At 39.4% G+C, this 27,302-nt stretch overlaps 2 protein-coding genes across 3 annotated transcripts; one reads left to right on the forward strand and one right to left on the reverse strand.

Moving 5' to 3' along the window:
- Window positions 1-866: 866 nt before the first annotated feature.
- Window positions 867-22,520, forward strand: LOC139984210 (dolichyl-diphosphooligosaccharide--protein glycosyltransferase subunit STT3A). The gene is made up of 15 exons (XM_071998011.1): window positions 867-1,023; window positions 1,835-1,955; window positions 2,592-2,774; window positions 3,465-3,610; window positions 4,086-4,283; window positions 5,271-5,462; window positions 8,060-8,216; window positions 9,966-10,118; window positions 10,983-11,065; window positions 12,012-12,185; window positions 16,177-16,365; window positions 17,186-17,302; window positions 18,283-18,385; window positions 19,274-19,462; window positions 20,131-22,520. Exons 2-15 carry the CDS (start codon window positions 1,856-1,858, stop codon window positions 20,274-20,276), a joined length of 2,130 nt encoding a protein of 709 aa, XP_071854112.1. The 5' UTR covers window positions 867-1,023; window positions 1,835-1,855; the 3' UTR covers window positions 20,277-22,520.
- LOC139984211 (tRNA-uridine aminocarboxypropyltransferase 1-like) lies at window positions 22,515-27,110 on the reverse strand. 2 transcript variants are annotated; one of them, XM_071998013.1, is made up of 5 exons: window positions 26,883-27,110; window positions 26,188-26,400; window positions 25,409-25,549; window positions 24,483-24,711; window positions 22,515-23,928 (listed from the first exon to the last, which is right to left on the reverse strand). In XM_071998013.1, the coding sequence occupies exons 2-5, from the start codon at window positions 26,371-26,373 to the stop codon at window positions 23,654-23,656; spliced, it is 831 nt and encodes a 276-aa protein (XP_071854114.1). In that variant the 5' UTR covers window positions 26,374-26,400; window positions 26,883-27,110; the 3' UTR covers window positions 22,515-23,653. The 2 variants fall into 2 exon arrangements, with proteins under 2 accessions (XP_071854114.1, XP_071854113.1); XM_071998012.1 differs by having other exon boundaries at window positions 26,188-26,403; window positions 26,883-27,105.
- Window positions 27,111-27,302: the final 192 nt, after the last annotated feature.

A 27,302-nucleotide genomic window follows, 5' to 3' on the forward strand; every position in this document is an offset into this window, starting at 1 on the left:
AGGTGAAATCATTATAAAGTCCAAGTCCCTGCACACGCGATCGATACATGCATGAAAGCAAATGAAAAATGTCAAAATACTGAAAGAAAAATAATTTTCTATGTGTTTTTCAATGGTTAAACTGATATTATTATTATCATTATTTTTGTAACGACTTTCCGAATTATTATAACCAATTTGGAAGGGTTATAACACGGAAAATGATTGTATGTTATTGGCATGCGATGTTATAACCAATGCATGCCTATATGATATGCAGATTAACATGTTGAACGCGCGCGTAGCGCGCGATAAATTTTGGTAATATTTTTCGGGCAAGTCGTTACAGCCCCCCCCCCCCTCCAAATCAAATTGGGCTCCTACGCCTGTGGTAGTAAACATTTAAAACTTCCCGAAATATTTCATTCGACGTGGGTTTCGCTTTGTAAACTCTTTTTTTATTTAGAAATTTTTATGTAGAAAAAGGGCACATTTTTAACCTGAGGAAAAGTGGGGGGGCACGTGCCCCCTGTGCCCCCCCCCCCCCGGTTCCGCCGCCCTTGACTCGAACTATAGGGACCTTATGATTGGAAGGCACCGGCGTTAACCACTGAGCGTTAACATAAAGTACCATTATATCTCAAGGGAAATGTTGGAAAATTATAGTTTGGTTACCTATGGCGTCCCTTTTTTTCAACTGAGACGTTGTTTTCTGTTAATTATAGGTTAGTACTATTGCAAAAGTACTTTGTTACGGGTCGATACCGTGACGAAGGTTGGAACATACTTCCGTCAGTCCGTGGCAACCGTAACAGAAAAACACCACGTCGCAGCTTTCCAAGCCGTTTTGGTTGGCCTAAAGTGGCAAGCACAAGATGGTAACATAAATTAAAAGAGTGACCCGGAAGTTACTTCTATGGAGACTGACCTTTTCACATAACCAGGCCAACGGTCCCACGTCGACAGCTTCGCTGGAGACACACTTGGATGGAAATACTAGCTCTGCGGTGACATCCAGCGATATTTGCCTTTTGAGAAAGTGGTGTAAGTTTAATTTTCTGAATGCAGTGACTTTTGCATTTGGTCACCTGCTCTTTCTGACGAAACAAACCATTTATATAGGCTTGCTGGGGTGCCTCTCATTCTCACATGTGGTTTAGTATATGTACACGTAGCATTATCACCCGCTCTTACACTAACACTGTTAGTACAGTAGACAAGTAGGCTACAGTACACTGTAGTATCCAAGTTCCAACGATAGGGCTAGGCCTAGCCTAAGCCAAGTACGCCTTTGTATCTAAGGCTTGTAATGAAATCCATGAAACTTTGCCGCAAGTCACTGCCATTCAACTTTTTTAGTTTGCTAGGTAAGAAATGTATATATTTTCAGATTTTCGTGGTGAATTTCATTTCTAGATGAACAATAGGAGATGTAGGTCTAGGCTAGATTTGTGCTAATATCGCAAATATAGGTTTTGGCCGATATTCCAATTCTGATATCGGCCCATACTGAGGTTTTTAAACAGCTTGAATGAAGGCCAAAGTTATAATCAGCTATTGTAAGTTGGTGTCTTGTGTTTATAATGGAATGGGTTATACACCTTATAAAAGGGTTATTGAATAACAGTGTTGTTTCTAGTAGCACATTTAGTGGTTTTATAAGCAATTATTTAGGGGCTACATATAAATAGTGGTGACAAGCAGATGCATCAACAGTGCAATGAGTGGCATGCAGAGAAATGTATAAAGGTGTATATTGTAGTGATGGTTTATTAACAAGTCTCACCATTGGCTAACAGTTCCAGTAATGACCTAACTTGTAATGTACCCTTTGTGATTCCTCTCTTGATTTTAGAATCCTACTTTTGAAGTCAAAATGAAGAGCTCTTTTCTTCCAAATTGGCTGGGTAGGATGTCTTATGAGAGGCAGGAGACTATGTTGAAGCTCTTTATCTTGGTTTTCTGCATGATATTATGTAAGTATCAGGACTGGTTGATATTATGTAAATATCAGGACAGGTCTTGTGAAAATGAGTTTACAAATTTCATTAGCAATGTCCCTGTGCCATCTAATGGATGCAATCTGTCATATTCATAATTATGTATGTTTTCTGCATTTTAAATCTGAATCTTCTTAGAAGTCATGCTGACATATTGCTCATTGTGTTTTTCAACCGTAGTGAAACCCCTGTGCTTGATTTGTATCTTGTAACAGTGGGCCAGTATGGCAACGCATGTCTTTCTGCATCTAGTGTGCAGGTACAGTAAAGTGTGTTTCATTAGGGTGCCCATTATGGATTAATTGAATATTTCACATTTGATGGTTCGGTAGCCCCTGTAGAATACAGGTTTATTAGTGAGAAATGTTTACCTGTTCTGGGGTTGACCTGTTTCAAATCTTTCCCATCGGTTTAGGATTCAAAGAGGGGTGGGGGGGGGGGAGTTGGATTATGGCAGAGTAAATCTCATGTTTGGCATTGTCTATGTAGCTAACCCTACTGTAAGTTTTGGCATACCAAGAACTGTGTAACCATAATACCTCTCCCATTAATTGTAATACATGACACTAATTGCAAGTAATTTATCTTAACCGTCTGTTATTATCTCGACAGCGTTTTCAACCAGGTTATTTTCTGTTTTGAGATTTGAGAGCGTTATTCACGAATTTGATCCTTACTTCAACTATAGAACAACGCTCTTCCTTGCCGATGAAGGTTTTTATAAATTTCACAACTGGTTTGATGATAGAGCCTGGTATCCACTGGGTAGAATCATTGGCGGGACAATTTATCCCGGTAAGTGAATCAGTCCAAAGATGTAACAAAACGGCTTTAGGTCTTAAATATCTTTTGAGAAGGAGGGATTGCATCACAATTTATCACCATCTAAGTAAATTAAATTTGTCTAGAAATCTAAGTGTTAAGCGTTTTGTTGTAACTGTTGGGACTCATATTATAGGTCCAGTCAATGCAAATTAGAATGATGCCCATCTGTATTACATATTTTACTAGACTAGTACTTGTTGCTTTGGAATTGTTGCATGTGCATTTATATCAGACTGACGGACATACAAAAACTGCAATTATTTCGCGAGTCAGACTGCCAACCAGAAGGTTCCATGCCTGTGATCTGCATTGGTCAAAATTAAACTCGCTACACTAAAGCACTGTTTTCTCACAACCATGGCTGTTATCATACATTGTTACACAGCTTAACACGAAACAAACATTGATGAAGATGTCAATGAAACTAGGCTAGAATAATTTATAAGCATTCCTCTATGTTTTATGCAATCCCAAAAAGACATTGAAATATTTCAATTAAGCCTAACTACAAGTGACTGATTATAATAATTACTGGTTGGGCTCTCAATAATCCCTGATGTGTAGCAGCATCAATGTGCACCGATATCAGACTCCTCGCAGCTTTCAAATTTTTGGATCATGATTAAGACTGACCTTGATTATTATCATTATTGTCATCAGGCTTGATGATAACATCTGCGGTCATATACCACGCACTGAACTTCATCAACATCACCATCAACGTCAGGAACGTGTGCGTGTTCCTCGCCCCGCTCTTCTCTTCACTTACGACGTTGGTCACTTACCATCTCACCAAAGAACTGAAGGTAAATGTTGCTGATAGGAAGGTGAACGTCAAAACTGTGCAATGACCTTGAATGTTGAACCTTGCACAAGGATATGGTGGTTTAAAAAAGGTTGAAAGGTTATTAAAAGGAGACACAAAACCAGACTGATATGTGTCTTTGGCATATATTACCAGGATGTTTGTGATCTCTGTCATGTGCGTACACAATCACCGTAAAGATGCCACAAGACCAGCCTGTTTCTTACCTTGCTGTCTGTGAGTAGTAACTTTGTTATAGAAAATATGGCTTTTATTTTTTTTTATTTTTTTTTATTATTTATTTTTATAAATTTAAATTTATTTAAATAAAAATTTATTTTTATAAATTTAATTTATTTAAATAAAAATTTATTTTTAAAAAAAAATTTTTGCTATTATTTTCAAAATTCAAACTGGGACTCTTCAAAGCCAGACAATTCATGCAAATCATTTTTTTTATTTCCTTACATTTCCAGGACTCTGGAGCTGGTCTGGTTGCTGCGGCGATGATATCCATCGTCCCCGGTTACATCTCTAGGTCGGTCGCTGGTTCCTATGACAACGAGGGTATCGCTATCTTCTGCATGCTTCTTACCTACACCCTGTGGATCAAGTCCGTCAAAACCGGTTCGGTATTTTGGGCATCGCTCTGCGCGCTGGCCTACTTCTATATGGTGAGTGATACAGACGGGTTCATTGTGCATCTAAACTCACATAAGCTCTCCTCCAAAGATTGTTTGTTCAAGTGGTAATAAGACCATTCATCATTTGGTCGGATTCATTCGCAATTACAGACTGGCTTGTAAATTTAAATCCGCAATGTTTAAGGAGTCCAGAAGTCTCATGTCCAAACAGCATATAACACAGAATAGTATTCAGAATGGAGCAAGTCTGTCCAAAACTCCTTCCTCCATGAATTAACATAATAATCCTGACAATCCAGGTGCACGTTGTAGTGAGCAAAGTAGGCTAGGCCCAGATGTATCCGTTGAGGAATTGAATGTAGGCCTCCGAAAAAATGCTTTAATATCTGGAAATGCGACATTTCCCCAGGTTCTAAAGATATGTTGTCCAACTAACGGCATCAACCTAATGCTGCTTTAATTTCAACTTTGAAATTTCTTGGAAGTTTGGACACTCAGAAGAAAACATAATGAGCTGTGTTTTGATTTTTAAATTTTTGGTTGGAAGTAATTTTACACCCAAATAGACCCTTTTTGTCATGGATACCGTTGTGCGAGTCAGACTGCCAGACAGAGAGCCTCTTGGGCCATCATCTGTTTTGGTTTATAACTAACCTCGCTACATAAATTGTTTCCTTCACAACCATGGCTGTTTAACGTCCTAGTGTTACTCAGCTTAACACGAAACATACATCTTCAACAGGTCACAGAAAGCAAAGTTAATCTAGTTATGTAAGAAGAATTAAGGTACCGAAAAACCTAATCAGTGTACCGTAGTCCATCAAAGATTGTACCAAGAATGACAACAGTATTTCATAGTGTTCAGAAGTTCCACCCATAGCAACAAAATATGACATTAAATTTGTTGGAAACAATTGTTGCGTTGCCAACAGCAAGCTGGTTTCGGTAAATTAAAACCTTTTTGCTTCATAGGTCTTTTGTTTTGTTTATACTTCCTCTATTGTACGTGGTGGCTAGGTTTCCTCCTGGGGTGGTTACGTATTCCTCATCAACATCATCCCGATCCATACGTTTGTCCTGATGGTCACTGGACGGTTCTCCCATCGTATCTACGTGGTCTACACTACCGTCTACTGCCTCGGCACCATCCTGTCCATGCAGATCTCATTCGTCGGATTCCAGCCTGTCCAGTCTTCGGAACACATGGCCGTAAGTGTCTCTTCGCAGGAACTGATCAATTATCCTATGCGACCTATAATAATACATAATTTTTATATAGCGCCAAACATACTTTGAAATAATTCTCGTAGCATTTAACAAAATAATAACAATTATAACATATATGCTTTGGTGAAAAGATACGTTTTGAGAGCTGATTTGAAACTGTTCACAGGATTGCACATTTTTACATGTTCTGGAAGTGATTTCCAACTGGACCTTTACCACCGGTGTATGTCAGGACTTTGTAGCAGTCGCCAGCAGGCATATGTAGTCACAATAATTGATAAGTCCCTCTGTATAAATGTAGTTATATCAGGGAAGGACATGGCTGTAGCTATGAAAATCTGGTTGTATGGGTGCACATGACCCAAACATCTGTGTGTGTTAAGTTTCATGAGATTTACAGGGAAAGTTCTGTTTACAAAACAGGTTTGTAAATCTTCAGGCTGAGTATGGAGGACATCAAGGTGCAAGTAAGGAACCTATTGTGTTAAAAGTAGATTGCTGAGGGGGCTGCAGCCAGGCTGTTTAGGATGCAGTCTTGTAGTGACCATATTATACTGGTCAACTTTGTTTGTTTACTTACCCCCTCTAATAAGCCTCTGGCTAGAGTAATCCAGATTGCATCCATGGAATTTTTCATCAGTAGCACTTTGTATAGTTTCCATACACATGCTAATTAGGTTACCATTGAAAGTACCTAGGCTGGTATATAAGGGACACACATGTGGCCACTCACTCTCTTCTCCTCATGGTCTGCAGACAGTTAAGATACTGATAACAGTTATTACTTATACATATCTTTTACCTTAGACATTGTAGTTACTCAGGGCATGTTCACCCTGTGGTTATCTCATTAAGAGAGTGGTTATAGGGCAGGGTGGATACTACATTCATATTTGTATTGCCTTACTTATTAGGAGTAATTGCGTGTCTAGTCTGCATCATATTTATTCGGTAGATCTACCTCGCGCTAGCGCAATAGTTGCGAAGCCATATTTTGACCATATACAGCTCGCACGTCTATGCCATTTACTGGAGAGTTGAACCAGTCAATTGAAATAGTCAGAGGGGGGACTGGGTCGTCAGAGGATCATTTAGAACATAGTTGTCGAGAGTAAGTATAACTTAAAATGATATTAAACCTCTTCAGTCTATTCTGCACACACTGTTTGATATTCTTCACCGATCAGGATTTTGCAGCTTTTCCTATTCACACCAGTACTTAGACTTGTTGCTTTGGAATTGTTGCACCACATTTTTTTTCGGACTGACGGACATGAAAAATTTGCCATTTTTTCGCGAGTCAGACTGCCAACCAGAAGGTTCTATGCCTGTGATCTGCATTGGTCAAAATTTAAACTCGCTACACTAAAGCACTGCTTTCTCACAACCATGGCTGTTATCATACATTGTTACACAGCTTAACACGAAACAAACATTGATGGAAATGTCAATGATACTAGGCTAGAATAATTTAAAGCATTAGTAAGTTTTTATGCAATCCCAAAAGACATCATCGAAATATTTCAACAAATTAAAATAGATGGTATTAGTGTTTTAAGGATTAAGTGTAAAAGGATTTAGTAACAAGAGATTTTGGACTCTTGTGAAAGAGAGATAGTAAATTCCAGAGAGTTTTTCGGGAAGACTTTTCTCCTTTGGTGATAAAAAACAATGTTGGCTGAAAATAAAGTAATCTTTGACAGAAAAACTAACTGCCACTCCAGGAATCTGTCTCAGTTGGTGATAGGCTGTGATATCATCAACAAAACACTGTGTTTAGAACTGTGTATGTAGCCTTTATGCCCTTTTATGATTTCAGTTGTAATCCTCATCAAATGGTGATGTATTTCAAATTTTTGGTATTTGTTTTTTTGAGTAGCTATATTTCATAAACTCATTTCAAGCCTTGTTAACACATAGATCTAGTTTGTACCAGGTTTGGTTGTCTTTGTTGGACAAGTAGTCAAGAACCAGATGCCTTACAGCTTGTCTGTAATATAATGTTCATTCATACTTAGTAAAGATTCCTAAATCCTATTGGTCCATTCAGGTCAGCTGACCGTGGTTAATCTTGTGAGTACGCACGGTAAAATTACGGGGCATCACTTTAATAAATCTTTGGTAATATGTAACCAAAAATGTTTTGTTTTATCATTTTTCCCCACACAAATGGTAGTGTATGAATGAACGGGGTTAATCAACGGTCTAGCATGCGTTACTCACTTGATTAATGCACTCTGGGTGTTAATGCTATCGCTGGATGCATTATCCCCCGATCGTGCATTAATCCTGTGAGTAACGCACGCTAGACCGTTGATTAACCCCTTATTAATTGGCTGTCACTAGATATATTCAACTTTCACAAATCACTCAGACTCAACCATTCTATGTTGTGACTTTTAGTTCCAGACCTTGTTTCCTGCAAAATTTTTGCAACCCGTTCTTTTGTAGGAACAATCCAATTCTTCAAATCGCAGACTTGCTTTAACATCACAAGTCAAATTAAATTCATTGACATTTCTTCCATACTTTGTTTGGAATTCCAACAGTTTCATGTTTCATTTTTCTTCCCTTCACAGGCTCTTGGTGTATTCGGGCTCTGTCAAATGTATGGCTTTGTCGAGTACGTCCGTTCGGTTCTGAGCCCTCAGTATTTCAACATCTTGTTCAAAGCTGCACTCACACTGCTGGGAGCAGTGGCTTTAGCTGTTGGCGGAATCCTCTCAGCTACCGGCAGTATCCTTTACAAAGTCAATATAATAATCGTTCCTCGTCCAGAAGTGATACGTTTTAAAGCAGCATTTTGCGTTTTGTCGCCTTTTTCCCCTTTTTTGACAAGTCCATCAAGTTTTTCTTACATATATCAATCACAAAACAGCAAACGAAGATATTAGCCAAGTTTTTTCCCTGCCAAAAGCATTAATTGGCGAGTAATTAAGGACATTTACTGATAATGAGAAAAGTGTCCTCAGACAAATTACACATTTAATATTAATCGCATACAGTGACCCCAACCCACTAGTTTGAATTCAACCAATCAGAGATGCAGGTTTAGTTATGAGCCATTGCTAAAAATAGATTCAAAACGTCGAGTTGGTAACTTGGTACAACCAGTGAGCTGGAGTCTAACAACTCCCTGGTACAACTGCCATAGACAATCTACACAAATCAAGCATGGTCCTGTATTACGTATTGGCCAATGACGTTCATAGCTTTTAAATATTCATATTATGGACGAGGTTTAATTTGGATCCCAACAGCAAATATCTTTGAGAAAAACAAATTGAAAGTTGTAAATTTTTCGACTTTTATGCCACCATTTGAAGTAAGTTTTTTATTAGAAAAGTTAGTTATGTATGTCGTTATGGCATTGTGGAATCAGTGAGGTTGAGAAAAACCATAGAAAAGGACGCAAAATGCTGCTTTATTTTCAACTTTGAAATTTCTTGGAAGTTTGGACACTCAGAAGAAAAACATGATGAGCTGTGTTTTGATTTTTAAATTTTTGGTTGGAAGTAATTTTACACCCAAATAGACCCTTTGTTGTCATGGATACCGTTGTGCGAGTCAGACTGCCAGGCAGAGAGCCTTTTCAGGCCATCATCTGTTTTGGTTTATAATATTACCTCGCTACATAAATTGTTTTCTTCACAACCATGGCTGTTTAACGTCATAGTGTTACTCAGCTTAACACGAAACATACATCTTCAACAGGTCAAGGAGAGCAAAGTAAAGTCAATCTAGTTACGTAAGAAGAAATAAGGTACCGAAAACCTATTCCGTTTACCGTAGTCCATCAAAGATTGTACCAAGAATGTCAACAGTATTTGATAGTGTTCATAGATACCACCAAGGGCAACAAAATATTACATTGAATTTATTGGGGGCGGGAGGAGGGATTTTTTTTTTTCTAAACCTAGGGTAGGCACAAAATTAATCTTGCAGGCCACAGTGAAATGTTGAAAGCAATACGTGGACCTCAACACTTTGAGAATGTTCCTAACCCTATGACAAAACATGAAATATTACATTATGTGGGTAAGAAGACTTCTACCCTTTAATACCCAATGTCTATTGCTTATAGTGATTATTCTTCCCCAAGTTGATACTGTGTAAGTGTATATAATCCGGATATACATATTTTCATATATATTTTTGTCCCTCTTGTCCTGTCTTCAGTGAAATTCATTGTCTGAGTCGATTTTATTGTTCGGAGAAAACCGCGAGCCGCATTTATTGAATACCTTGGCCGGATGTGGTAAAGTTGGACATTGCCCATCTGAAAGAATTAACTGCATACAAGCAGCCAAGTTGTCGTGATTAAACCCCGATGCAAAAGAGCAGCTTCAAAGTTGAAGCGTATCTAAGGTTCATACGCTGAATTCAAGACATGTATATAGGTGTGCTTGCAACGTTCTTGCATGAGACATTGGACCGTTCGAAACAATTTCCATGTTCGTTTCCTTAAGCAAAGTCTCCTCTTAGAAATTTCTCCGTGGACTGGCCGTTTCTACTCCCTGCTGGATCCGTCGTACGCCAAGAATAACATCCCGATCATAGCATCTGTGTCCGAACATCAGCCGACAACGTGGAGTTCCTTCTATTTTGATCTTCAGATGCACGTCTTTATGTTTCCCGGTGAGTCCCCGGTATCGTCTCTGCGGAGTTGGAAGTGCAGCAAATTTGCATATATGCAAATTACACCTTTAACCTAATGTGGTTATATACCATTAACCTATTCTGTATTCAAGACTCGGACAAACAAAGTACTCTATGCTTTTACTAGTCACTTGAAAAGAAGTTACATAATGTACCCAAAAAGACAACATTTATAGTAACAAAGTCTGTGGTATGGAAAGACTAGACTCAAGGTAACAATGCAGTTGCAGACATCGAGGGGATAGCGTTTGTCACTCTGGGGCTAGTGTCTGCATTTGAGGATGATAAAAGCCCAGAACTCAATTGACTCCAATGTCTTTCACTGTAGGGGTAGCACGGTCACATATTAAACTGACTCCTTGGGACAGTGTCAAAGTAAGTTGGCCTGACGTTTCGATCCTACCAGGATCTTCTTCAGAAAAAAAAATCAAAAAACCTTTTTTTTTTTTGCCTCTGAAGAAGATCCTGCTAGGATCGAAACATCAGGCCAACTTACTTTTACACATTCTATTACACAGGCTCTCTAGTGGATAAGCAGTTTGCTAACAGTTTTATTTTATTTTGATTCCTTTGGACAGTGTCTGCATTTGCCGTGGTTTTTCGAGCCGTTCATGTAACTCTGTATTTTACCAAGTCCTGTCTTGTGTCTTTTGACTCCTTCTTACACATGATAATCATAATGAGTTGTGTTGTGCATCAGCTGTTTCATATTAGGCTCTTCAACCTACACACACCACTGGTTGGTTCCCTGCTATTACATTCAACTCTAGTTTTTTCGGACCTTGAATTAAATTGGTCGTTCAACTAAAGGCAATTTTCTTTTTTCTCTCCCGTTTCCTCCAGTGGGAATGTACTACTGTTTCAGCAAGCTGACGGATGCAAACATTTTCATCATCCTCTACGGGATTACTAGTTTGTACTTTTCAGTAAGTATTCTGTTTTAGTTTCTGGTGCTTTCAGCTTGAATGAGAAAGGACCTACTGCCCTACCCTCTTCCACTTTCTTCCCCTTCCCCTCCCCCCCCACACTCCCCCTCTCGTAAAATCAGAGAGAGGAAACTTGACATACAACAACAACAAAGTATCACAAACAGTCTAAATTCTCTTAAGTTTCTTCCAAATGTAGATGTGTGCCATAGAGGGTTAGAGAAAGGATGACCAGGATGTTCAAAACGTTTTGCAGGGTGTGAATAAAACTTAAACATTTCTCGTATCAGTTAATACCATTCATCCATCCTATTTATCATTAAAGGAGTGAGAAACATACTATTGATAGAACCTGCTACATTTGTGCATTACTTTATGGAGCAGTGAAGAGTGAGACTACTAATGTTGCACTCGTGTAACAGTGGAGAGTGAAAGATACTGAGCTTTCATTCGTGTAGCAGCCAAGCCTGAGAAATAGTAAGGTTCTGTTCACTGTGGAACTGCTACATTTGTCCAGCAGAGAAGTTACAACATTGTGCATGGTATTGGGTTCAGTTTAATCAAGTTTTGCATAGCATTGTTGCCAGACAAATTCCTCCTTTGAATGTATTTGTGAACATCTGGAACTCTTAACTGTGGTAGCAGTCATTATCATTGTAGCCGGATTCATTATTTTTTTTTTTCATATTTTGCTTTGTTTTAAAGGTAGGTGATACTAAACACTATATGACATTGTTCCTCTTTGCGTAGGGTGTGATGGTCCGTCCCCCCCCCTCCTCTTTGCTTTGTTATAACAGTGGGTGATACTAAATACTTTATTACTTTGTTTCCCTTTGCATAGGCTGTGATGGTCCTTTCCCCCCCCCCCCCCCCCCCGCCTCCTCTTTGCCCTGTTATAACAGTGAATGATACTAAATACTATATGACTTTGTTCCTCTTTGCGTAGGGTGTGATGGTCCGTCTGATGTTGGTCCTGGCCCCTGTCATGTGTATCCTCTCTGGTATTGGAATATCTTCCATCCTCAACAATTACATGAAGAATCTAGATATCAATAAACAAGAAAAGAAGACGTCCAGGAAAGCCGAAAATACAGATGCCAGTTATCCAATCAAAAATGAGGTAAAGTCATATCAAAATACTCAAAAAGTAGTTTTTTGGTGGCTTTCAGATGGCATATACCAACTGATGACAATTATTTTGATACCATATCAGTTAAATGTCTGAAAGACTTCCAAGTAATATCGGTGGTGTTTAAACGAATAGCCCAAGATTTGACTTTCAAAACGGAAAGACTGCCATGGACTTTCATTGTAATGTGGATCATACATACATGTATGGTATTTTGGTAAAGAATTTAAAGCATTGTCCAAAAGACAAAAGGTAGACAGTGTTCCCACAGTCATGCAAAACCTGGAAAAGCCATGTAAATTTTGAAAGTCGATTTCCCATTTTACCTGTAAAAGAATTTAAACAAATTTGAAAGTCACGTGGAAAAATAGATAGATTGCCTTAAACCTGTTTCTGACCTACAATATTTTTCCTCCATAAAACTTGCCCATTTGTATTAAAATGGTTTAAAATGTGGTTATTACCACATGGACTTGTCAGTTACAGCTTGAGGGTTGTTCAGTTACATTTGAATTTAAATGCAATGCAGGATTAGTTGGAATGGTGACAAGTTGTGACCAAATACAACAAATAACTGACTTATAGCATCTTCCCCTTCCATGACGTTGGTATTTGTAGTTTTCATGCGAGTCAGACTGCCGGCCTGGAGAGCCTTCCTCCTTCGCTGGTTATATATTAAACCTCGCTACAGAAACATTGATATCTAGACAACCATAGCTGGTGAATGTTTCATATTTTCTCAGCTTAAGAATGGATCAGACATCGTTTAGTGTTCTAACGGAATGAATTGTCACCTCAACACGGTTGTGGGTTTATTTATTAGAGAAATCATCTGGTGTGTCAAATCACTTTAAAACTCAAACGACTGAAAAGGGAACAGGACATAAGCAGAACTTTGGAGACATTTTCCTTTAAAAAACTTCCTGAGACTTGAACAAAAAACTTGGTGAGACTCACTTGAGAAATAAAAAGTATTTCTCATGTATGAAAAAAAAAATAAATAGGAAATAAATTTGGTTTCACGAAATTGCTGCTGGTATGTTTGCTGTAAGGGGCGGCGCGTGTCAGTCAACATTATAGCTGGTATGTTTGCTATAAGGGGCCGTGCGTGTCAGTCAACATTATAGCTGGTATGTTCTAGGGCTGTAACGGTTAACCGGTTAACCGACCGAACGGCCGGATAAACGTCCGCCGTACATCGTATAAGTTTAACCGTTTTTGTAATGCCAATTACGCAGTCGCAACGGCGCGTCTTCATATCACTTTATTCCCGAAATAGACCGCAACATTTGCTTGCCGAAAATCACGTAACAATTGCAAACTTTATCACGCATCCATACAAAAGATTTTTAAGATTGGCAGTACGATTGAAGGGATTACCAAGCGGTATGCGACCCGTGAAGCGCCTATTGTTACCCCGTTCGACAACGTGGCGAGTCTGCATCTAATCCTTTCAAATTTATATTGCATTTAAGCAGTAAACGTTTTCTTTATTATGATGTTATTTCAGTTCAGTGTTCCCTCTAAGGTGCGGGATTCCATTCAACAGACTCAGTAATCCCACAAAGAAAACATTTGTCTGCTGGAAATCCCCGCATCGTTTTCTTGCATTCGCGATAAGTTTATGCTCAATGCACAACGTATACACTTGACTGTAAAAAAAACTCTGAAAATCAGTAGAGAAATAACCAATTGTGTACGAAAAGTAAGTTGGTACACCTTTCAAATTTTACGAAAGATTGAGCAAAAACCTTTCGAAAAATTCACGCGAAACTGGCATATCGTGCTAAATGCAACTAATGTCATGTAAACAAGGCTATAGTACACCCAATTATGAATAAAACGTAAGAACACATCTGGTGTTAAGCGGCGAAAAAGTATTTTCTAGAATTTCCAAAATTACGGAGAAAATAATATCCTACCATAGTTTAGTGTATAGCAAATAGCCTAACCACCTCGTCGGTTACAGATCTCACGTAACTACAAAAAAACAACTAATTGTATATTGCGAAGTTTACGTTTTCTACAAGAACATGGAAACAATATTAAGAATTTAGTTAATCATGCCAAGTGGCCTTAAACATGTGATTACAAGGTTTACTTTCATGTATCATGTGGAATAGATTGTCTTGTTCGTGCGGAGGAGTCAGTTGCCTGTTTTACTTACCTAGCTGTTACGGGGATCATATTTTACCTACTTTTCTTAAACGTCTAAGATAATAATTCTCATAACTTAACCGAACCTTTACTGACTGACCTTATTAATTCTAGACCATGAAACGTTCCTTGGCAACATGCCAAAATATTGTTAACAACAGGTGTTAGACAGGGGATGAGCTCACAGTTGTTTGGCAAGGTACCTTGGAAAATGTAGCCTACCGTAGTTGTAGTATAGTGCAAGCTATTGTTATGCAGTCTAGGAATGGGGCTTTGCCGAACGTTGTTTCATAAAATCGCATGTTTTTTTAAGTTAAAATTTTTAATGATTGTAAGACAGATAGAACTCTTTTCATTTTATAACAAAACTTGTCATTTCAAAATTTTCATCAGTTTCGTGACAATTTAAATTAAAAAAGTTGTCAGTATTTTGCATCCACAGCTGCGAATATTTTATCGCCAGACGCGCCAAATTTTCCGGGGCGTTAACCCCTGGACCCCCACAAGGGGTTCCACCACATGACCCCACCGGGGGACTACCCCACGCCATTATGCTACGCGTGCTAATTGTGTTTGCTGCGCGAACTCAGGCGGGAAATCGACAGGGTGTTCGCGGGAAATTTTACAATGTTTTCCACACTTCCCCCCTACCCTCTGCCTACCCCGCCACAATGCACAAATTCAATATATCTGTGACCCATTGTTGTACTTGTAATTGCGTAGGCCTAGCCCTACTACCGTACACTTCTGTAGTAATCGCTTCCTAACAACCGACTTTCCTAACCTTGGCCTAGCTGGTGAAAGCCTTGTAGTCTAACACTCCATATGATTGCGAACTTCAATACACAATGCCAATATTAAGTAGGCCTAGTAATATTAGGCTTATAACTGCCATACAATGCCTGCGCTATCACAGTAGGGGCTACGCAATTAACGAAGAAATATTTGCTTCAGATATCTCTGTAACAGTTACCGATGAACTGAAAGAGAAACAAAAATCTGTTTAAAACTTCATGAAAACGCGCGATTCGTCTTTTTCAATGCAACGATCGTCAAAACTAAGCAAATACAACCAAATTCTTGGCGTTACGAAAAAACGATACTTGCAGCGCTATTTTGAGAATGTACTTCCGCATCAAAAGTGGTGGCGCTCTTTCGGAGTTATAATCTGAGCTATATAACTCTGATTTTCGGCTCTTATTTTGAGGCAACAACACGGGTTACGTTTAAACCTTAACCGTTCGGTTAATAGAAAAGGTTAACCGGTTAGTGAATTAACCGGAATGACACAGCCCTAGTATGTTCGCTGTAAGGGGCCGCCGTGTCAGTCATCATTATAGTTGGTATGTTTGCTGTAAGGGGCGGCGCGTGTCAGTCAACATTATAGCTGGTATGTTCGCTGTAAGGGGCCGCCGTGTCAGTCATCATTATAGTTGGTATGTTTGCTGTAAGGGGCCGCGCGTGTCAGTCAACATTATAGCTGGTATGTTCGCTGTAGGGGGCCGCGCGTGTCAGTCATCATTATACTGTAGCTGGTATGTTTGCTGTAGGGGGCCGCGCGTGTCAGTCAACATTATAGCTGGTATGTTCGCTGTAGGGGGCCGCGCGTGTCAGTCATCATTATACCTGGTATGTTTGCTGTAAGGGGCCGTGCGTGTCAGTCATCATTATAGCTGGCATGTTTGCTGTAAGGGGCCGAGTGTGTCAGTCAACATTAGTATGTTCGCTGTAAGGGGCCGCCCGTGTCGGTCGTCATTATATTTTGATACAAGTAAAGTAAATCGTGCGTTTAATTATTGGACTCTGCCTCTCCATTTTCTCCAAGGTTGCTACTGGTATGATTATCCTCATGACTTTCTTCCTCATCACGTACACCTTTCATTGTACCTGGGTCACCTCCGAGGCCTACTCTTCACCCTCCATTGTCCTCTCGGCCAGGAGCGGTGACGGGGGCAGGATCATCTTTGACGATTTCCGAGAAGCCTACTATTGGCTCAGACATAATACTCCAGAGGTAAGGGTTTTCATCTTTCCGCTTGATTGGCATGTCAGTGAATACGTCGTCGTGAAAAGAATGTGTGGTGTACCAGGCTTGTGTGGAGTACCAGGCTTGCGTGGAGTACCGGGTACTTTGGGCTTCAGGCAACCTATAATTGAAATGGAGTACAAAGTTCCATATTTTGCCCCGTTTTGAAAAATATGGACAAGTTATATCAGAGGTGGATTTGTAGTTTTCATGCGAGTCAGACTGCCGGCCTGGAGAGCCTTCCTCCTCCGCTGGTTATATATTAAACCTCGCTACAGAAACATTGATATCTAGACAACCATAGCTGGTGAATGTTTCATATTTTCTCAGCTTAAGAATGGATCAGACATCATTAGTGTTCTAACAGAATGAATTGACGCCTCTACACGGTTGTGGGTTTATATATTAAAGAGAAATCATCTGGTGTGTTAAATCACTTGTAACTCAAACGACAGAAAAGGGAACAGGACATAAGCAGAACTTTGGAGACATTGTCCGTTAAAAACCTCTTTCTTTCTGAATACTTGAGTCTGAATGAAAAAGAATGTGTGACCAGGTTTGTGTGGAGTACCAGGCTTGCATGGAGTACCGGGTACTTCGGGCTTCAGGCAACCTATTATTGAAATGGAGTGCAAAGTTCCATATTTTACCCCGTTTTGCAAAATATGGACAAGTTATATGAGAGGCCGAAACTAGGCCCGACGTGGCATCGCAGGGTCCGTTAATTTAGAAAATGACACTTTTGTTTATTGCTTCTGAGGTGGGTTTCCCATTCTCATTGTATTTATACTTGTTCCTTTTTCCTCAGGATGCCAAGGTGATGTCTTGGTGGGATTATGGGTATCAGATAACAGCCATGGCTAATCGGACGATCCTGGTGGATAATAATACATGGAATAACACTCACATATCCAGGGTTGGACAGGTAGGACTATATTACCTAATTATGCATTGGCTCAGTAGCGTAAATCTTTCATTATTCTGGTATGTAACTGCCACAAAGGTAGAACCCCTTCTCCCTCTCTCCCTTCCCCCTACCCATGCCCCCCCCATCCCTCCTTCCGGTTTCCCTAAATAAGAATAGATACAATACAAGAGAGAAGTCAATAAAAAATACACATACTTTGTCATTGACTAGTAACTTCATCAATCACAAGAGGTTTCTGTCAGAAGTTATCATGAAAGACTAAAGAGTCTCAAGTTAATAGCTTTCAGGATGCAAAGTTTTAAGAAAAAGGGTTCAAAAGGGATCGCCTCACAGGGGGTTAACTGACAGTCTGTACCCACAACAGGACTCGTATAGTTTTGTAGTGCAAAGACCTTTCATCATGTCATGTTGGTTGTCTTTTATAAGCCTTGCCTACATTTCAGTGTTTTGCCAATTCACTTCATCCCCACTCCCTTCCCCCTACTCTCTCCCCGCTAATCTTCATAGAGTTAAAAGATGGGTTAGGGTTAGTGGTTATAACCATGTGCATCAACCTCTCAGAACTTGAGGGTTGTTCAGTTACATTTGAACTTAAATGCAATTCAGGATTAGTTGGAATGGTGACAAGTTGTGACCAAATACAACAAATATCTGATTTATAGCATCTTCCCCTTTCCATGACGTTGGTATTTGTGGATTTGCAGTTTTCATGCGAGTCAGACTGCCGGCCTGGAGAGCCTTCCTCCTCCGCTGGTTATATATTAAACCTCGCTACAGAAACATTGATATCTAGACAACCATAGCTGGTGAATGTTTCATATTTTCTCAGCTTAAGAATGGATCAGACATCGTTAGTGTTCTAACGGAATGAATTGAACTTCGTCTGACATTTCCAACATAACCCTAACCCTCACTCACCCTCCCCCCCCCCCCTACTCACTCACCCTTATGTCAAATTTGTCTTTTCATCCTCTTAGGCCATGGCGTCACCTGAGGACAAGGCGTACGAAATAATGAGGGAACTGGATGTGAACTATGTCCTCGTTTTGTTTGGTGGATTAGCTGGGTATTCATCTGATGGTAAGTGTGATTAGCTACGTACCCAAGTGTTAGTTTATGGTATAGCTGGGTACCCATCTGTTAGTTTATGGTATAGCTGGGTACCCAGTTGATGGTAGGTAGTATTTCTGGGCACACGTCTATCGGTAGGTGGTTCATCTGGGTATTCAGCTGATGGTAAGTGGTTTAGCTAGGTACCCATCTGTTAGTTTATGGTATAGCTGGGTACCCATTTGATGGTAGGTGGTATTTCTGGGCACACATCTATCGGTAGGTGGTTCATCTGGGTAATCGTCTGATGGTTAGTGGTTTAGCTACGCACCCATCTGTTAGTTTATGGTATAGCTGGGTACCCATTTGATGGTAGGTGGTATATCTGGGCACACATCTATCGGTAGGTGGTTCATCTGGGTAATCGTCTGATGGTTAGTGGTTTAGCTAGGTACCCATCTGTTAGTTTATGGTATAGCTGGGTACCCATTTGATGGTAGGTGGTATTTCTGGGCACACATCTATCAGTAGGTGGTTCATCTGGGTAATCGTCTCATGGTTAGTGGTTTAGCTGGGTACACAGCTGTTCTGAGATGGTTTATCCGGTTACCCTTCCGATGTTTAATGGTTTATCCAGACACCCATCTCAAAAAGCTGGGTTAAAGGTGAAATTAAATCCGATGTCAAATTTTCCCCGGATGAAGCGCTTTTCTAATCTCTTGCAACTTTTAATCCAGTATCCGGCAGAACTGTAGTAACTATACCAGATGACCACCAAACCCTCACAAAGGGGAAAGGTTAGGCTGACAGGGGGAGGGTATGGATGGTTGACGCAAACTTCTTCAAATGACCATAGAGTGTCCTCATTATGTGGTAAATTCATCCCTTCAACCAGACGTGCTCTTGGTTTTGTCATAGATATAAACAAATTCCTCTGGATGGTCCGTATCGGTGGCAGCACAGAGCTTGGAAGCCACATCCACGAGAATGACTACTACACTCCGCAGGGAGAATTCCGAGTGGACCGCGAGGGCTCACCGGTCCTATTAAACTGCCTTATGTACAAGATGTGCTACTATCGGTTTGGACAGGTCTACACAGAAGCTAGTAAGTGACTTAATTCACGGTACTTCATCTAGGCCATTTATAGGAAGTCTGTAATGCATGTTGGGCTGGTAATAAATATTGCAGCGGAATATAAATTCATTTTTAACATTGTACATGGAATGGTTTCTTAAGCGTATTTAGTGAGGTCAAAGTTTAAATGATAATATCCTCTCTGTACATATGAAGGAGTTGATCCTCAGAGGTCAAAGTTTAAATGATCATATCCTCTCTGTACATCTGGTTGATACGCGAATCACACTCCGTCTCAGTACGTTTTCCAACAATGATCTGTGACGATTTTCTCATCGCGAGATGAAACTGCTCTGACATTGAGCACCGGTATGTAATGTTACCGGTCATATGTCGCAGCGTACATTTATACTGGCGTACAGCTTAAGTTATGGAGAGTCTGAACCTTTTCACATTCTCATTATCTTCATGTTGTCATTTGGTAGGGCTTATTACATTACAAAGTATCATCTCGTATGTTGGTAAGTACACATACAGTCTTCAGTATCGTGGGCATATCACAAAAAAGTAGATCCTTATGATGCCATTCAAGGACTGCATATCTAGTCAATAGATTTTTAGAATTGGAATGCCCCCCTATATGTACCTCCACCCAGTTCTCAAGTAATAGGTCTTGTCAAATTGTTTTCTCTTTTTAGGCAAGCCACCTGGCTACGATCGTGTGCGAAATACCGAGATCGGAAATAAAGATTTTGAGCTAGACGTTTTAGAAGAAGCCTACACCACAGAGCATTGGCTGGTCCGCATTTACAAGGTTAAAGATTTAGAGAACCGAGGCATTTAGCATCAACTTTATTGATTGACACATTCCTTCTTCTACTTCTGTTAGTCCCTTAACTTGGAATTTCACTTTCTTGCTTAGCTCATCTCTAAAATTCATTTAATAAGAAATATTTCTAAATAATCACAGTTTGGTCACATTTTCTTTTTTCAAGTATTAACCAAAGTTTTCTAACAAGAAAATATGCCCAAATGATGTTTTGATGATGTCATATCTTCTTGCTTGTTGTGACAATTGCAAGTCAGAGGAATTTCATGAATATTGCTTATTCTTGATATAACATACCAACTCATAAAACTATATATATATGCAAGTCATAGCTTTTGATGCCTGGAAATGTTTCATAACATGCAAAGGTTCTTTCCTTCCATGGATGTATCATTGAATGTTCATAGGCATCAGTTAGCTGTTGATAAACCAAGATGGCTGCTTTGACTTAAAGATGGCTGTTACCTTGGCAACAAAACTTGACCCACATAACCTCTGTGAATAAGGTAAACCAGCTGTTGATGGTTAGCCTTCATGTGGTATATGTATACTTAAATCCTTCTTCAGTACTTAGTTTAATTTAAAGAAAAACATATATGAAAGAAAAATGGACATGAACAAACAAAAGAGAAGGTATTAAAGGAGAGAGAATTTTGGAATGAAAAGTGAAATAATAGTAAAGTTAATTTAGGAATGAAGCAAATTTGAAGTTATTGAACAATACTGTTACTACTGACAGAGAATTTATAATGTACTTTTGTCAATTGGCATAGGAGCAGCAATGCACATCGCTTTACTCACAAAGAAATAATGGAATGCCTTATAAATAAAGAACTTTTCTTTAAACTAAAATTAAATTATGGAGACAGAAATGTGCATTGTAAAAGGTAAGGGGAGTGAAGTCAATTAATGGAATAGCGACAACATGTTTGTTGACTCTTTCATAGCAAGACTAAATGGGTAAGAGATGCCATCAATCATTCAACAATGTCTAATGATATTTTCACGTTTTAGTTGAGTTGGAAAACACCAAATGGTTAAAACCGTCTTCTAAAATGGGAACATTTTGCCATAATCAGGGTTACCTGAAGGGATTCGTAAAAAAAATTACCCTCTGTGAAATCTGCTGCTTCCCCTAGAGAGTGCCATTTTTATATTTTTCAAATTTTCTTTGGAACTCAAATGTTTCAATGAAGATGTTGGATGATAGCAGAGAAGATTTTCATCTTTTAAAAGACAAAACGTTACAGTTTGATACTCATGCTATGTTTTCCAACAACTTTTTCTACATGTACTGCTGTGTTTCAATGGTTGCTTTGTATACAAATCTGTTTGTTATAAATGTCGTCGTCATTTACCACGTAACGAAGGAGCCATGTGCTGATTCGGTGCATTAACCAAGTTTGTCCGGCCCTCTACTCCAACCGATGTGATTCTCTGGCTCTCATGAGAAAATCAATTGATAAGCAAGCCCTGTTCTTGTTACTGATGAGTTGCCTACAATCACACTCTTAGAATGAAGTGCTTCCTTTCCCAAAGTTTGAGGACGAGTTTAGGGGGGGGGGGGTCTTTACTGATGAGTTGTCTACAATCACACTCTAAGAATGAAGTACTTCCTTTCCCAAAGTTTGAGGACAAGTTTAGGAGTATGGAATGACGCAAAGTCGAAACTAGTAACCCATGGTTTGTTTTCGATATCCTTGAAATTTGAAAATGTTTGCAAATGTTTGTTTTTGGATGGAGAGGTCGCAATGCCTTGTGTACTGTGATCTCCTTGTGTACATTCTATTGCAGTTAGCGTTTACATATAACGAGACTACTTTTATATCGTAACATGCGTACATTCTGTAGCCTCAGGATATATCTCTGTGGACTGATATTTTTCTGCTCATGTTTCCCCAGTTTTACCTGAAGTCTCACATCAGTTTTTCTAGAAGTGCCTTGTGCCCACTTTATGACTATATACACTTAATGAACTATCTGTTCGGCCACTGTTTAAGAGTCTCTTATTTGATTTAGATTATGGAAGAGAAACTGCCATTTTCTTTCTTTTCCCCTTTTTTTACGACTCCCAGGTATTTGATCGGTATATTTTTTCCTCGGTATTTAGTGTGGCTCCTTTATTGCTTTTGGTGGTGGGATATACATTTGAGTTTCAAAATGGAAGCTTAAATTTTAAAATTAAGAAAAAAAGAGAGAAAAATGTGAAAACAGATGAGACAAAGCAAGTCAATAAAAAAATTGAAAAGGAAATTGTCATTTCAAATGTATTTTGTTTTCTTCCCTCTGTGTGTGTCGTATATTATTAAAACGTTTGCCAACTATAGTTAACACCATCAGTACTTTCCCCACAATTAAGTGTGTGGTAACTTGCTTAAACATTCTTATATGTTATTGCCAACACAAGTTTTCCTAGCACAGAACCTTCATACATACATACATACGGCAAGACACATTGTTTGTTTTCACTTATATACGAACTACTGTTCAGCCAATTATACACTCATGTCCCGACCAGGAAGAACAAGTTATGACAGTTTTGAATGCGAAATTTGGATATCCCAGAGTGAGACTTAATGTTACCACAAGGTGAGAATGTTGGCAGACTGCCTAGATTCTTGCCTTTTGTTTCAAAATGTTTATAGCTTACAAATTCTTTCCTTTCTTAATTTATAAATGTTTTGAAATTAATGCTGGAATAAACAAAAACATTTTGGCCAAATGTATCATATCTTAAAACCCCCAGTCCCAGCCAGCATCAAGGGATTTGGCCAAGTTCACTTTATCTACCCTTTACACATGCTAAAGCAAAAAATTAAATGGTTCTGGTTCCTTTTGCTCACCCATCAGGCCTACAAATTGTCAGTGAATTTAGCCACTTGCTGACCATAGAAAACAAGAAAGGCACTTTACTGTTTGCTGCCAGTAGACACTGAGCATAATAATAATAATAATCATCAGTTATTTCTACGACAGTTAAGCGACCCCAAATGAGAAAAACGCAAGGGCTAAATGGATTACAACTTACACGTCAGGTGGCTCCCAATTCAACATTTTAATTCAAATTTGTAATCTTTTTGATGAGAAATTCACTTCAGATGGGAAAACCGTAGATAGCTCTTGGATGAAAAACCCACGTTACTATGACCCGGCCGGGTATTAAACCCAGAACATCCCAATTGCTGAGCCTCATTGCTTTCAAATGCCACCACCTTTTTCAGCTCTGCCACATCCGCAGCCATTATTATTGGGCTGCCAATAAGCCAGTGCAGTCACTGATGCGTCGCTAAAATTGTGAAATATTTAGCCTGACTCATGCTCTCTGTAATGATCAGTCCTTGCTCCCTGGAGACATTTGTAAAATTTTCCTGAACGTAATTCAACCTTAATCTTCAACTGACACCAGCTTCATGAGTGGCAGTTTTCTTCTGCTTCTTTTTATGTATTTTGATGTAATTCTTCTTTTGTTTTTGAACCATTCTATACATATAAACAAAAAAGTACATCAGGTTATCATATTGACCAGCATACTGAAGGTCAGAGGTCAAATTGAATAGCTCCACCAGAAAGTAATAGATTGCTTCTATGGTCGCTAGGTAATTATCTTCCTTGTCCTGCGATCTCCAGAAGAACGTTTTCTGCTCAGCAAGTATGACACATGGCAGGTCTGAAGAGAAGAGCACACAAAAAAAATCATTTTTCATTGACATAAACTTATAACAGTTCGGAAGAAAAACTATCAGGCTCTGTTCCTTGCAATAATCTTTTGGTTTTGTGATTGTCAAATGTCAACCAATGCCAGATAAGAACACAGCTGTACACCCCCTTCTTAACCCACTCCTGGTTTACCAATGCCAGATAACACCACAGCTGTACACCCCCTCCTTACCCACTCCGGGATTACCAATGCCACATAACACCACAGCTGTACACCCCCTCTTTACCCACTCCAGGTTTACCAATGCCAGATTACACCACAGCTGTACACCCACTCCAGGTTTACCAATGCCAGATAACACCACAGCTGTACACCCCTCCTTACTCACTCCGGATTTACCAGTACCAGATAACACCACAGCTGTACACCCACTCCTTACCCACTCCAGGTTTACCAATGCCAGATAACACCACAGCTGTACACCCCTCCTTACCCACTCCGGGTTTACCAGTACCAGATAACACCACAGCTGTACACCCTCTCCTTACCCACTCAGGGTTTACCTCTCAATCTCTCATCATTAAAGATTTTCTTGCTCTGGCTCCAAGTGCTATCAATAAAGATGATTCTCTCAAATGGAATGGCTGTTTGTTTCGGATCTTTCTTTGTCTTCTTACAAGCCGGAGGTGTCGCTTCCTCTGAGTCCGAGTCTAAACCTGTTTTTGCCCGTTCCTCTTGATCCAAGATTTCAGTGATAGTTTTGGCACTTTCAGAAGGGTATACTAGCAGCACCTGAGGAAGGAGCAGGATCATAGAGAGAACATATGAATTCAATAAAGTTGACTTGTTTAACAAAATTTTAAAAAAACACAAAAGAGCTTCTCGTAACAGGTTTCATTTCTTTTTCTCCTCGACACAACCATGGTCTTTTAAAGAAACCACTTAATAGCCAGTCTATCATTTGGAAAAATGTCAAAATATTATATTCTAGTTAACTAAACTGACAGTTGTGTCGGGTTTGTATCTTGCTGTTTTTACCTCCATGCTCAGACGCTCAGAATCTGGAATGCAGTGGCGGAGCGTCCATACGGTCAGGGGGGGGGGCGGATGCCCCCCTGACGGACTCAAATGGACTGCTGGCGCCCTTTTCAGCTCTTTACCACTTTTTACTTATTCTAGATTATTGACTTTTTTATTGCGCTGTCATCTACTTATTGACATTTGTCACATTTTGTTGGTGTAATTTGGCGAAGACACCTATTTATTCTTCGTTTATCTGCAAATTAGCCAGGCCCGGAAAGGGTCATTTCCGGCGATCTAGGGAGTATCTTTACTCAAAAATTTTCTGTACGCTACGCGCCAACCAGTGTTGGCGCTACGCTTAGATAGTGTCGAAAGCGCCCCTACAGACCTTTCTCGCCCCTCCTGACCAATACCCCTAGCTCCGCCACTGCTGGAATGGAAAGGGTACACAGAAAGTTGGACTTACCTTACTTGGATCCTTATACTCGGGTATGCAAGGGTATGTATAAAGTTGGACTTGCTTCGGTGCTAACACGGCAGCATGGACTGCGGTACTCTTACCATCGACTTCCAGTGGATGCTTTATCACATCAAGCTGAAATGGAATCTGTAATCACAAAGATAAGATCATCTCAAATCATGAACTTTTATGAAAAGCTTCACTCTTCAAAATTCACCTGGCATTCCTTTATAACTGCTATATATGCATGACATTTTGCAGCAAGTGTCAGGTTTTAATGGCATTCCATGTGAATTGACCATTTGAAAAGATTTAATTTATATACAAAGTTGTTTAACTTTTGGACAGAAAGGTCATGAAAAAACTAGATTAGCTACTTAAGTGAAGTGCCACTAACTACTCCTCTAATATATTTCAAGAGAATTACTTTAAAAATGATATTAAAGGACAGATCATACAACAACTAAGAGACCCACAAGTGATACTTTGTAATATTCTTGGTTCAGTAACACATACAGTAGTACCAAATATTTATCATATTTATTCAGGGACCACAGTGCAAAAAGTTCTCCCAAACAGACTTTTCTGTGTTATCCCTACACCATGATGTCTTTTATTTGTCTATTTTATTTTGGTGTGAAATAAATCAAATCAAATACAGTAGCAAACAGAGTTCTGTATATTCATGGTTGTGAAAGTGAAGTCCACAGTATATGTACACTGGGAAAGTCATCCAGTCACTATTAACATAATTAACTCAGATATCGCTCAATATCATCTCATACTTCTACAGCTGGTATTCTCCCAATTAGTTTATCCACAGGCAGGTAACAGGTGTAACAGAAGAACTTGCGAGATGCCTCGCATGCAGAACACTTTGATCGTCCTTCCAACTTCTCTAGAGGCAAGAATGAAGCAAGTTTCAACTTGGCAAATGGATCGGTTTCTTCCAAACCACTTGAGTCAGTCATGTTAGTTTAAAGGTACTGGGTGCATTCCTTCTGTGATATTGTGTGAAAAGATACATATGATTACATTTAAGATGAAAAAAATTAACATTACTTTAGGCAGTACGTTTACCGTCACTGTTAATACGTGTACAGTGTACTCTAAAGCTGGTTAGTGTTTGGCTAGGTCTATGTAAATAATTTACGAGTAATAATAATTAAGAGTATACCTACCCTTCAAATAATCCTAGTTTTGAAACTAAGTTTTAGCACGCAAAATTTGGGGCTACTGATGAAGACTATTTAACAGATAATATTTTATGCTTAATTGCAAAATACACGCAACTCTTGACATGCCTGGTCTACACTGTACAGGAGGACGAAATATCGTGCAACTAGACCTACCCACAGTTATGCTAGGCCTAGTCTACACTCCACGGTAGCATTAGGCCTACGTCGAGTAGGCTATACCAATTTAGAAAGTCGAACACAAGAAAAGTAAAACCAAGATTTTAAGAAGACAAAATTCTTACCCGGTTTAAAATTGTGAGTCTGAAGGACCTAGAATTTTTACTAAGCATAGCTCAATATCTGTAACACAAAATATCAGAATATTATCGAGTTGGGGTCACTATTATTGAACGCCATAATGGCAATCGGGTGAGTAATTCGTGTTACACGAAATCTACCCATCGGTAACGTTTTGCACAGCTCCAGCTCAGTGAGATATAATAAGCCATTGTGATAAGCCGCGCCCCGTTGTTTGGCTAACTAGTTGTGCGTTGAACAGTTCAGCGTCTGCCAATGCTTGAAGTGGGCGCAAGAGGTGAAGTTTACATAAAAAGGCGGGGAAGCCTTTGAGTGACATAATAAGTGTGCAAAGACTGGAGATGTAGGCGTGGTTAAACCAATGTGGGTGGGCTTTAAGTATGCTGAGGATGGAGCTGGTGCTG

This window comes from Apostichopus japonicus, chromosome 17 (genome assembly GCF_037975245.1).
Source record: "Apostichopus japonicus isolate 1M-3 chromosome 17, ASM3797524v1, whole genome shotgun sequence".
Taxonomy (NCBI): domain Eukaryota; kingdom Metazoa; phylum Echinodermata; class Holothuroidea; order Aspidochirotida; family Stichopodidae; genus Apostichopus; species Apostichopus japonicus.

What these genes read in the sequence shown, in the direction of transcription:
- LOC139984211 (XM_071998013.1), bottom strand. Translation starts at nt 26,373, where the DNA reads ATGACTGACTCAAGTGGTTTGGAAGAAACCGATCCATTTGCCAAGTTG. An exon ending in GGAGAATACCAGCTGTAGAA is followed by an intron (nt 25,550 to 26,187) that starts GTATGAGATGAT and finishes TTGTGATTACAG; the next exon opens with ATTCCATTTCAGCTTGATGT. An exon ending in TAATGATGAGAGATTGAGAG is followed by an intron (nt 23,929 to 24,482) that starts GTAAACCCTGAG and finishes TCTTCTCTTCAG; the next exon opens with ACCTGCCATGTGTCATACTT.
- LOC139984210 (XM_071998011.1), top strand. Translation starts at nt 1,856, where the DNA reads ATGAAGAGCTCTTTTCTTCCAAATTGGCTGGGTAGGATGTCTTATGAG. An exon ending in GGTTTTCTGCATGATATTAT is followed by an intron (nt 1,956 to 2,591) that starts GTAAGTATCAGG and finishes TTATCTCGACAG; the next exon opens with CGTTTTCAACCAGGTTATTT. An exon ending in TGGCGGGACAATTTATCCCG is followed by an intron (nt 2,775 to 3,464) that starts GTAAGTGAATCA and finishes TATTGTCATCAG; the next exon opens with GCTTGATGATAACATCTGCG.